Consider the following 11927-nt stretch of genomic DNA (forward strand, 5'->3'; position numbering starts at 1 on the left):
CAGCAAATATGTTCATGCTTACTATGTACAGAAAACTCTTTCATGTAACTGTCCAGAGGCTCCAGACACTAGAATATGTATTCTAATATATGGCATCTTAAATCTTCACTTAATAAAATTGAAATTAAAACTGCCCCATCACTAGGCTTTGAAAGGCATTTAATAAAAATACAATCTGTCTCTTCAGACTTTTGACAAGTGGAAAATCTAAATAGAAAAAATGAAATATTTTCCTCAGATTTCACCTAGAAAATTATATTGAGAAGAATGCAGTGTATTATAGTTACTGAGAGCATGGGCTCAGGGCTAGCAGCTTAGATTTGAAGTCATTCTCTACTTCCTGTGTCCTGGCTGTGGTTCTCAGGAGGTTCCCTCAACCTATTTGTGTCTCAATTTCCTCATTTTTACAGTAACTGAAATAATACCTAGAAAGAGTTATGAAGATGAGATCATTCACATGTAGCACTTGTTAGATTTGGCATAAGGAGAACTGAGTCAAAAACTTTAAAAGTTAGTTAGAAAATAGAAAATTTTAAAAGTTCTTAGAGATGGTACATAAAAGAGGGTTAAAGTTCTGGCCTTGGGTAACTTTATATCATTGCTCCTTTCCAGCGTAAATTCTTTTATTCACTCATCAGATATCTGATAGGCACTAAGTATGTGCCAAGCAGTTACAACGGATGTTGATATAATGAAAACACAGTCTTTGCTTTCAGGAATCCACTAGTTAATGATGGAGAATGACAAGAAAACAGGCAATTGAAATACTTCAACATGAGTACCAGGTTGAAAAAGTACCAAACAGGTGGTTAAGGAAGGATATTTGAATCTAGTGGGATTTAGTCAGGTGAAGCAGTGTGTATATGGGATTAGATGAGAGAGATCAAGGAGCACTGACACATCCATACAAGAGGTTTGATGAACCACAGGTAGCTGAAGGAGAGGTTGGGTCTTAAAGGCCATTGCTAGTCTAAATCTGACCTGAGTCAGTTTTGCTCAAGATGCCAAGAGAACACAAGAGGCCAAGAGACAAAAGTCTTTTGCATAATCCAGGTGAGAGGCTGGGCCTTAAACTGGTAGAGATGGTGGAAACAGACAAAGGTAGATGACATGAACCAACGTTTAGGAGGTAAGATCTGCTGTTGCCTGTTGGGTATCAATACTGATTCTAAGTTGGAGGAAGTATAAGTGTTAATACATGTTCTGGTTTCTTGAGTGGAATATTAGATGGTTTATAATATTACTCAGTGAAATAGAAAACAAAGGAAGAGGAAAGGGGTTAGGAAAAATTATTTCAGTTTCGGGCATGCTGAGATGAAGATACTCAGTAGGTGATTTTGAGGTACAAGTCTGATGTTTAGCAGGATCATCAGAGTCATCCACATCTCAGTGGAGAGTAGATGAGACTCCCAGGGAGAAAGAATAAAGAAGTACAGAGATCAGACCCTGGCAATCACCAATACTTAAGGTATGGATAGAGGAGCACTGATGTTAATGATAACACAGTCTTTGCTTTCAAGATCCACTAGTTAATGATGGAGAATGATAAGAAAATAGGCAATTGAAATACTTAAAGATGAGTACTAGGTTGAGAAAGTACCAAACAGGTGGTGTTAAGGAAGAAAGTGAAAGTGAAGTCGCTCAGTTGTGTCCAACTCTTTGCAACTCGATGGGCTATAGCCTACCAGGCTTCTCCGTCCATGGGATTTTCCAGGCAAGAATACTGGAGTGGGTTGCCATTTGAAGGGAGGGAACATACAACAGGGAGGAAACACAGTCCCACCCATCAACAGAAAATTGGATTAAAAATTGACTGAGCATAGCCCCGCCCATCAGAACCAGACCCAGTTGTCTCGCCCTGCCCTGCCCAGCCCAGTCTCCTGTCAGAAAGCTTTCTTCGTAAGCCTCTTATCCTTATTCACCAGAGGGAAGACAGAATAAAAACCATGATCACAGAAAATTAACCAAACTGATCACATGGACCATGGCCTTGTCTAACTCCGTGAAACTATGAGCCATGCCTTGTAGGGGCACCCAAGACGGACACGTCATGATGGAGAGTTCTAACAAAACGTGTTCCACTGGAGAAGGGAATGGCAAACCACTTCAGTATTCTTGCCTTGAGAAGCCCATGAACGATATGAAAAGGCAAAAAGATACCACCCTGAAAGATGAACTCCCCAGGTCAGTAGGTGCCCAGTATGCTACTGGAGAAGAGCAGAGAAATAACTCCAGAAAGATTGAAGAGACAGAGCCAAAGCGAAAAAACACCACCCAGTTGTGGATGTGACTGGTGTTGGAAGTAAAGTCTGACGCAGTAAAGAACAATATTGCATAGGAACCTGGAATGTTAGGTTCATGAATTAAGGTAGATTGAAAGTGGTCAAACAAGAGATGGCAAGAGTGAATGTCAACATTTTAGGAATCAGTGAACCAAATAAAATGGATGGGAATGGGTGAATTTAATTCAGGTGACTATTATATCTACTGCTGTGGGCAAGAATCCCTTAGAAGAAATAGACTAACCCTCACAGTCATAGTCAACAAAAGAGACCAAAATGCAGTACTTGGGTTCAGTCTCAAAAATGACAGAATGATCTCTGTTTCCAAGGCAAACCATTCAGTATCACAGTAATCTAAGTCTAAGCCCCAACCGCTAATGCCAAAGAATCTAAAGTTTAACAGTTCTATGATGACTTACAAGAGCTTCTAGAGCTAACATCCAAAAAAGATGTCCTTTGCATCATAGGGAACTGAAATACAAAAGTAGGAAGTCAAGAGGTACCTGAAGTGCCAGGCAAGTTTGGCCTTGGAGTACAAAATGAAGCAGGGCAAAGGCTAACAGAGTTTTGCCAAGAGAATGCACTGGTCATAGCAAACACCCATCTTCCAACAACACAAGAGACATCTCTACACATGTACATAACCATATGGTCAATACCAAAATCAGATTGATTATATTCCTTGCAGCCGAAGATGGAGAAGGTCTATATGGTCAGTGAAAAAAAGACTCGGAGCTGACTGTGGATCAGATCATGAATTCCTTATTGCACAATTCACACTTAAATGGAGAAGGAAATGGCAACCCACTCCAGTATTCTTGCCCGGAGAATCCCACAGACAGAGGAACCTGGTGAGCTATAGTCCATGGGATCACGAAGAGTCAGACACGACTGAGCAGCTATACACACACAGGGAAAACCACTAGACCATTCAGGTATGATCTAAATCAAATCCTTTACGATTATACAGTGGATGTGACAAATAGATTCAAAGGATTAGATCTGATAGACAGAGTGCCTGAAGAACTATGGACAGAGGTTCATAACATTGTACAGAAAGCAGTGATCAGGACCATCCCCAAGAAAAAGAAAAGGCAAAATGGTTGTCTGAGGAGGCCTTACAAATAGCTGAGAAAAGAAGAGAAGCGAAAGGCAAAGGGGAAAAGGAAAGATATACCCATCTGAATGCAGAGTTCTAAATAGCAAGGAGAGATAAGAAAGCCTTCCTTAGTGATCAATGCAAAGAAAGAGAGGAAAACAATAGAATTGGAAAGACTAGAGATCTCTTCAAGAAAATTAGAGATACCAAGGAAACACTTCATGCAAAGATGGGCACAATAAAGGACAGAAACGGTATGGACCTAACGGAAGCAGAAGATATTAAGAAAAGTGGCAAAAATACACAGAAGTATACAAAAAAGATCTTCATGACCCAGATAATCACTATAGTGTGATCACTCACCTAGAGCCAGACATCCTGGAAAGTGAAGTCAAGTGGCCTTAGGAAGCATCACTACGAACAAAGCTAGTGTAGGTGATGGATTTCCAGCTGAGCTATTTTAAATCCTAAAAGATGATGCTGTGAAAGTGCTGCACTCAATATGCCAGCAAATTTGGAAAACTCAGCAGTGGCCACAGGACTGGAAAAGGCCAGTTTTCATTTCAATCCCAAGGAAAGGCAGTGCGAAAGAATGTTCAAACAACCACACAACTGCACTCATCTCTCACGCTAGCAAAGTAATGCTCCAAATTCTCCAAGCGATGCTCCAACAGAACATGAACCAAGAACTTCCAGATGTTCAAGCTGGATTTAGAAAAGGCAGAGGAACCAAAGATCAAATTGCCAACATCTGTTGGATCATAGAAAAAGCAAGAGAGTTCCAGAAAGACATCTACTTCTGTTTACTGACTATGCCAAAGCCCTTGACGGTGTGGATCACAGCAAACTGGAACATTCTTAAAAGAGATGGGAATACCTGCCTCCTGAGAAAACGGTATGCAGGTCAAGAAGCAACAGTTAGAACCAGACATGGAACAACAGACCTGGTTCCAAATTGGGAAAGGAGTACATCAAGGCTATATATTGTCACCTTGCTTATTTAAGTTATATGCGGAGTACGTCATGCAAAATGCCAGGCTGGGTGAAGCACAAGCTGGAATCAAGATTGCCAGGAGAAATACCAATAACTGACATATGCAGATGATACCACTCTTAAGAGAAAAAGCCAAGAGGAACTGAAGAGCCTCTTGATGAAAATGAAAGAGGAGAGTGAAAAAGTTGGCTTAAAACTCAGCATTCAAAAAACTTAAGATCATGGCATCTGGTCTCATTACTTCATGGCAAATAGATAGGGAAACAACGGAAACAGTGACAGACTTTATTTTCTTGGGCTCCAAAATCACTGCAGATGGTGATTGCAGCCATGAAATTAAAAGATGCTTGCTCCTTGGAAAAAAAGCTATGACCAACTTAGACAGCATATTAAAATGCAGAAACATATCTTCCACGTGGTCTAAAACCACATTAATAAGAGACCTCCTAGAAGCCAGGGATCTTCTAGAGTTTACAGACTTATTTACAGACTTATTTATACTGTCAGATATTTTAGGTGAAAAGAACCTTTCAGGTAGACTGATGTCATTTTTGGGAGTTGAGGCATCAAATTGTTTTACAGATTAAAATGGGAAGGGAGATGTGTTGAATGGGTTTGTGCTTGAAGTATCTTTAAAAGTATGTTCATCTTCATCATCTGAATCAATTCGTCTGGCTTTTCTTCTGATTTTCACATTAACTACTTCTTCTGGCTCATCATCTTCCTCAGAAAGATCCACACTGAGACATGCTTTGCTATGCACTGACTCTGCTCTGGAAATAGCTGCAGAGCCACACAAGCTATTTTCTTTCTCCACATGCTCCAAAAACTGACTGGAAAGATTTTGTCCATTGTCTGCAGAGTCTTCCAAGAACTCTGTAAACTTCATAGAACTATGTTATTTCTAGAGAAGTTTTTGTAACATTACTCTGGCCATTTTAAATTTTACTCTGAGAATGTCAATTTTGTATACCACAGTCCAGATATTAATAATATTACTTTTCTCAAGCAAAAATAAATAAATAAATAAAATGCAGAAACATTACTTTGCCAGCAAAGGTCCATCTAGTCAAAGCTATGGTTTTTCCAGTAGTCATGTTTGGTTGTGAGAGTTGGACCATAAAGAAAGCTGAGCGCCAAAGAATTGATGCTTTTGAACTGTGGTGTTGGAGAAGACTCTTGAGAGTCCTTTGGACTGCAAGGAGATCCAACCAGTCAATCCTAAAGGAAATCAGTCCTGAATGTTCATTGGAAGGACAGACGCTGAGGCTGAAGCTCCAATACTTCAGCCACCTGATGCGAAGAACTGACTCATTGGGAAAGGCCCTGATGCTGGGAAAGACTGAAGGCAGGAGGAGAAGGGGACAACAGAGGATGAGATGGTTGGATGGCATCACCAATTTGATGGACATGAGTTGAGTAAGGTCCAGGAGTTGGTGATCGACAGGGAAGCCTGGCGTGCTGCAGTCCATGGGGTCACAAAGAGTTGTACATGACTAAGTGACTGAACTGAGAGGAAGCGGAAGCCTAGGGAAGTGTCCCAGTAAAAGAAGCGTTGGAACCTTAGCACCAGGTTGCATGGAGTAAGGGAGCAAGGAAAAGCGAGGAATGGGAGATGTGTCAGCGGCAGTTTAAAGAAGCATGAGAAGTACTTTCCGATTCTTGTTCATCCAGGCACATCATGACATTCCATTCTAGGTATCATCTCTAGTCAACAGGTGTTGCTGGCCTTCCTATTTCTTAACACATTATTTTTTTATAGTTTGGCGCACACACTAGATAGAACAGGTAGCCTAACAAAGGGATTTTGTTGTAAAGAGTTTCTTGATTCTTCAGTGGTTCTGTGGGGAATCATTGTTTTATAACATCCAGAGGTCCTCTGCACCATCACGTTTCTGTTTTGCTCCATCCTTGCTGATGCCGCTTTATTGCTGGCTGGCCACGGAGAGCCTTGGGAGGTGCCCTGGGAATGTCGTTGGCGGTGGTCAGAAGGCAATATGTTCAACCTAAGAAGTTCTCAAAAACTTCAAGCTTTGTAATTGTGTTTATGGATGTCTTGAGTGCCAGTAGATAGCAGATGAAAATGTTTGTGTTTTTACTTCTAGACCTGGAATCACTTTTCTGACAGTGAGGCAGAACGTGTTAAAATGATGGAAGAAGTGGAAAAACTTTGTGATCGGCTTGAATTATCAAGGTATAACTACAGAGCTGCTGTTGAAGTCTTCTGTTGGGCTTGGGATGAAGTTTCATCCCCTTTTTTCTTTTAAGTTTACAGTGCTTGAATGAAACACTCACATCTTCTACTAAAGAAGTAGGAAAGGCTGCTCTGGAGAAACAGGTAATCGTATCACTTCTACCTGTATTTAGCACTTAATTCTGCCTCAGTACTGCTTTCACCTCAGTATTTCCCCACCTAACATGGAAGTTACTGTAGGGGCAGAAAGTGTCTCATTTCTGTTAGGGTTGATGTAAACTGGATTTAAGTATTTATGCTTATTATCATATATATTTGTTTGATTTGTGGTTATCTAGCACATTAATCTGGAGAAGGAAATGGCAACCCACTCCAGTATTCTTGCCTGGAGAATCCCAGGGACGAGGGAGCCTGGTGGGCTGCCATCTGTGGGGTCACACAGAGTCGGACACGACTGAAGTGACTTAGCAGCAGCAGCAGCACATTAATCATAGATTTTTCAGAATCACTGTTAAAAAAAAATTGTGTTAATTCCTTGAGCAAATTTTTGTAGGATAATAACATTTAGAACCAAAAGAGATTTTTATTCTGTCTAGTCTACACCTTTTATTTTACAGATGAGGAAACAGGCCCAGAAATTCAATTCAGTGCAACAAGTGTTAGTACCTGCTATATATAACCCAGTGCCTAGGTGATGTGGAGAAAGTCTTACGCTATTTATTGTTGCCACAAAGTTCAGGAACAGTTACACTAAAGAGAAAAGGCCTAAGGATCAAAAGATGCAGGACACCCAGTAAATACTGTCTGTAGCTTAGAGAGGAGGTGCCAACAGTAGGTTGGAGTGCTCAGGGAAACTCAGTGAAGGGTTTGAGCCAGTTTTGAAGGACGACATTGTTAAGTGAAGGTCAGGGGAGCAGCATGAACCATAAAATACAGGTAGGAGTACAAAGTTGGCGGGGGCGGGGATTGGGAGATTAAGTTGGTTAAGAAGAGTAGAGCCAAATTAAGCAAGATTTGAATACCAAGATGACTAGTTTCCATAAGCACAGATCTTTTGAATAGCACAGGGTTAACACTGCTATTAATCTGGCATTTGTAGACAAGAGGCATTGGATGAGTGTAAGTGACTAGTGTAAGAATCTCACTTGGAGGACTTGGACTATGAGTAATAATGGGAATCACTGAAATCTTTGGGACTTGGTGACTTGTTCTAAGGGACTGAAGTGGGAAAATGAGTCAAAGATGACTCCAAGATAGCAGAAGCAACATCAGGTAAAGGCATGTTTTTGTTTTTGTTGTTTCACTTGTGCATGTTTGAAGCTACACTGGAAGTGACAGTGTAAAAGATAGAACTTAAAGATTAAGCAAAGGGCACTTTGCTGTGCTGCTACCTTTTTGTAGAGAATAAATGATACTGTCTGCAAGAGAGGATAGATAAGAGCTTTGAAATTGCCTTGTGGGTGAGTAACCCACTGACTGTAGACTTCACAAGTAGTGTCCACAGCAAATAGATATCATGTGACAGGAATACAGTGTAGTTTAGGCTGAGGCTGGTTCTTGGTTCCTTGAAGCAGAGATATGCAGCCTGGCTGGGGCAGTGTAGGGTCCTTGTCTGAATGATGCTGAGGGTCGAGAACCACAGGGGCCCATCCAGAAAGAGAACTCAGAGTAGTAAGATGCTTTAAGTCCCTGACTTACCTATGATATTTGTGTAGATAGAAGAAATAAATGAGCAAATTAGAAAAGAGAAAGAGGAAGCTGAGGCTCGTATGCGACAAGCATCTAAGAATGCAGAGAAGTCAGCTGGCGGAGGTGGAAACGGAAGTAAACATTGGTCAGAAGATGATCTGCAATTACTCATTAAAGCTGTGAATCTCTTCCCTGCTGGAACAAATTCAAGGTATTGGTTCTAATGAAGCTTCTCTTCACTGGAGCCTCAGGATTATGTAGACAAGCATCTGAAATAGCAGCATATTGCGGCAAGTTTCCAAAGATTTGCTTGGGTCTAGATGCTAAATTCTGTGCCACGGTGGAAAACGTAAAAAGCAAGAGTACATTTTGAACCTGTTTGCTAGTCTTAACAGCTTATACCAGCACACATACAAAGATCCATATATACAGCAGGATGCTTCATCAGTTTCTCAGGAAATTAAGGATCATGAAACATAAACCTTGACTGTCATGCTGGCCTATTCCATTGTGGCTTATACTAGGCACTAGGTTTTGTGTTCCATGGTTTCTCTTTAGTCTTAATTCTCCTGTATTACTTCCCACCTCAACCTGGAGCTTAAAAGTATGTGTCCAAATGGCAGTGTACACAAATGTGTGCTCTTATTTCTGTTGATTTTTTACACGATCTGTAAGATTTTATACAAACTTGAAACCAAGATTATACACAGCTGATTTAAACACTCAAGTCCAGGCAATAGTAATAATTAGAGCACCAATTTAGAGCTAATTCTTTAGATGTTATAGCTAACCTTTCTGCAGTAAAAATGTAGGATCATTCTGAATTTTTTTTTTTTCCTTCTCATTATTATATCCATTTTTCTAGATGGGAAGTTATTGCTAATTACATGAACATACATTCTTCTTCTGGAGTTAAGAGAACTGCCAAAGATGTTATTGGCAAAGCAAAGAGCCTTCAAAAACTTGGTGAGTTAGTTTTTGCCAAAAGAGTTTCTTTGCTACCTGAGATACGTATTTTAAAAGTAATCTATGCGATTTAATGAAAGACTGAGATGAACTGTATTAAAAAAAATTTTTTTCCCTTCTCAGACCCTCATCAAAAGGATGACATAAACAAAAAGGCTTTTGATAAATTTAAGAAAGAACATGGTGTGGTGCCTCAGGCAGACAATGCAACACCTTCAGAACGATTTGAAGGTAATGAAATTTCATTCTTCTGAGTAGAAAATGCTAACCTTGTGTCTACCTGGGAATATACAAGATCTAGGGCCTACAAGCAGAGTGACTGGGAAATAAAGCATTTAGTGGACTGGAAGGTGTAATCTTTTAGGACTGACTGACTTCAACACCACTGAGAACTGCAGTTCTTCCATTTCATATGCCATGAGGGGAGGGGTGTGTTTGTTTTGTTCATCGGATTTTAACAAATCAGAATTAAAGGATATTAGGACGATTGAAATTTAAGGTCTGTAACTAACTTTTTATCAAGGTTAATTTCCTGATTTTGAAAAATATACTATATATAAGGAAATGTCCTAGTTTTTAAGAGAAGACAGGAGTTAAGGGGAAGCATGCCTACAAATCACATGGTTCAGAACAAGTTACGCAGACACAATTTGTTATGCTGACATTGTCTTGAGTGTTCTAGCTAATCTCTGATTACTCTGGACCAGTGTGTTTCAAATGCAAATTATGACTCAGAAGTGGGTCATGAAATCAGTTTAATGGGTCATGAATAGAAAATATCAGAGGGCATTACATCTGTTGTACAAGTGGGTATTTGTGAAACTTCTGTTCATGTGTATATGTGTTCAGGATGTGATACATTTTTCCTTACTCTGAGTTGTTGACAAAAGTTTGAAAAGTTCTCTTTCACTTCATGCATTTGTGAGCCACCAGTCCTTTCTCCCTAACTAAGCTAATCTTGGATACACTTTCCAGATCACAGTGCCAGATCTGTTTTGGGATTAACTAACAGCTTTGACTCTTCGTGACCTCCTGTCCCTATCTTAGCAGTGCCACTTTTCCTATAGTCTGATTTATTATCCTGTATTTCAATTTGAAAATATTTTAATAGAAGAGACTTAGAATGTTCTATAAAGAGTAAAAAAATCATTGTGTTTGCTTGTTGCATTTGCAAAATCAAGGGTGACTTTTGTCTAGGCTGAGTGTTATTTTGGCTCTTTTAAGAATGTTACCTGGAGTACAAGTGGCAACTACTCCAGTATTCTTGCCTGGAAAATTCCATGGACAGATGAGCCTGACAGGCTACAGTCCATGGGGCCACAAAAGGTCAGAAACCACTGAGTAATTGAGCACAAGAAAGATAAGTAACAAAGTGGACGTATCAGGACACTTGGAGGGCACGTCTAAAGGAGATAATGCTCTTTTCCCTATGCCCTCCACAAAATGCAGACATGTTCAGATATTACTGTTACTGCCCTTTCTTATGGTTCTAATTTACATGCTTGAGGCAGGCACTGATGGTTGTTTTCTGGCAAGTGGGAGACCCTGTGAGGGCAGGAGTGATTGGCAGTGATGTGGTACTTGGGCCCGACTCCTTTATCTCTTCTATGGATTTAATGGGTAAGCCCCCCTCTCTCCAACTGTACCAGTAAACAGCAAGCTGGCTGCATTTTTTGGAATGGTGATTTCTCATGGTAATTTTACATTGCATTCATTTTGGTATTGTGAAGTACTAGGTTGGCCAAAAAGTTCATTCAGGTTTTTCCAGAAAATGTTAAAAAAAACCCAAATGAACTTTTTGGCCAACCCAATACATGGATAATAATAGCAGATAATAATTGCATGCCAGTTCCATCTTTTTTCCAAGAGAGAGAAAGTGAGTTAAATCTATGATGTTAAATGGGTGTTCAAACTAATAAAATTCCACTTAAGGGTTTTCTGGAACTTAAAAGCTGACTTCAAAAATACCAGAAGTCTTTAATCTGTCTAATCTGTCTTTAAATGGAAGTTCTCTGCCTTGTTTTGAGGTATGTTGTTTTTTAACTTGTTCACTGTGCCTATGAGTATTTTTTAATTGGGAAAGAACTTAGATTTCCAGACTTCACCCCTGGATACCATTTGTAGTAGTAGTCTCATTACTGGCAGTATAGGTGCCACTGTGTTCTCATTGCATGGTCTGAAATAACTTAAGCTATGGCTGTCTGGGGAGGCCTTACAAATAGCTGTGAAAAAAAAGAGAAGCGAAAAGCAAAGGAAAAAAGGAAAGATATGAACATCTGAATGCAGAGTTCCAAAGAATATCAAGAAGAGATAAGAAAGCCTTCTTCAGCGATCAATGCAAAGAAATAGAGGAAAACAACAGAATGGGAAAGACTAGGGATCTCTTCAAGAAAATCAGAGATACCAAAGGAATATTTCATGCAAAGATGGGCTCGATAAAGGACAGAAATGGTATGGACCTAATAGAAGCAGAAAATAAGAGATGGCAAGAATACACAGAAGAACTATACAAAAAAGATCTTCACGACCCAGATAATCACGATGGTGTGATCACTGACCTAGAGCCAGACATCCTGGAATGTGAAGTCAAGTGCGCCTTAGAAAGCATCACTATGAACAAAGCTAGTGGAGGTGATGGAATTCCAGTTGAGCTGTTCCAAATCCTGAAAGATGATGCTGTGAAAGTGCTGCACTCAATATGCC

The 11927-nt window shown here is 40.0% G+C and overlaps 1 protein-coding gene across 4 annotated transcripts in view; it reads left to right on the top strand.

Moving 5' to 3' along the window:
• The window catches only part of DNAJC2 (DnaJ heat shock protein family (Hsp40) member C2), a 37514-nt gene that overhangs the window by 23062 nt on the left and 2525 nt on the right, over positions 1-11927 (top strand). For all 4 annotated transcript variants that reach the window (XM_027539738.1, XM_027539736.1, XM_027539739.1 and 1 more), the window contains 5 exons: positions 6481-6569; positions 6644-6713; positions 8285-8469; positions 9124-9224; positions 9348-9455. In XM_027539738.1, coding sequence (XP_027395539.1) covers positions 6481-6569; positions 6644-6713; positions 8285-8469; positions 9124-9224; positions 9348-9455 — 553 coding nt within the window. The remainder of the gene's footprint in view (positions 1-6480; positions 6570-6643; positions 6714-8284; positions 8470-9123; positions 9225-9347; positions 9456-11927) is intronic.

Source organism: Bos indicus x Bos taurus, chromosome 4 (genome assembly GCF_003369695.1).
Source record: "Bos indicus x Bos taurus breed Angus x Brahman F1 hybrid chromosome 4, Bos_hybrid_MaternalHap_v2.0, whole genome shotgun sequence".
Taxonomy (NCBI): domain Eukaryota; kingdom Metazoa; phylum Chordata; class Mammalia; order Artiodactyla; family Bovidae; genus Bos; species Bos indicus x Bos taurus.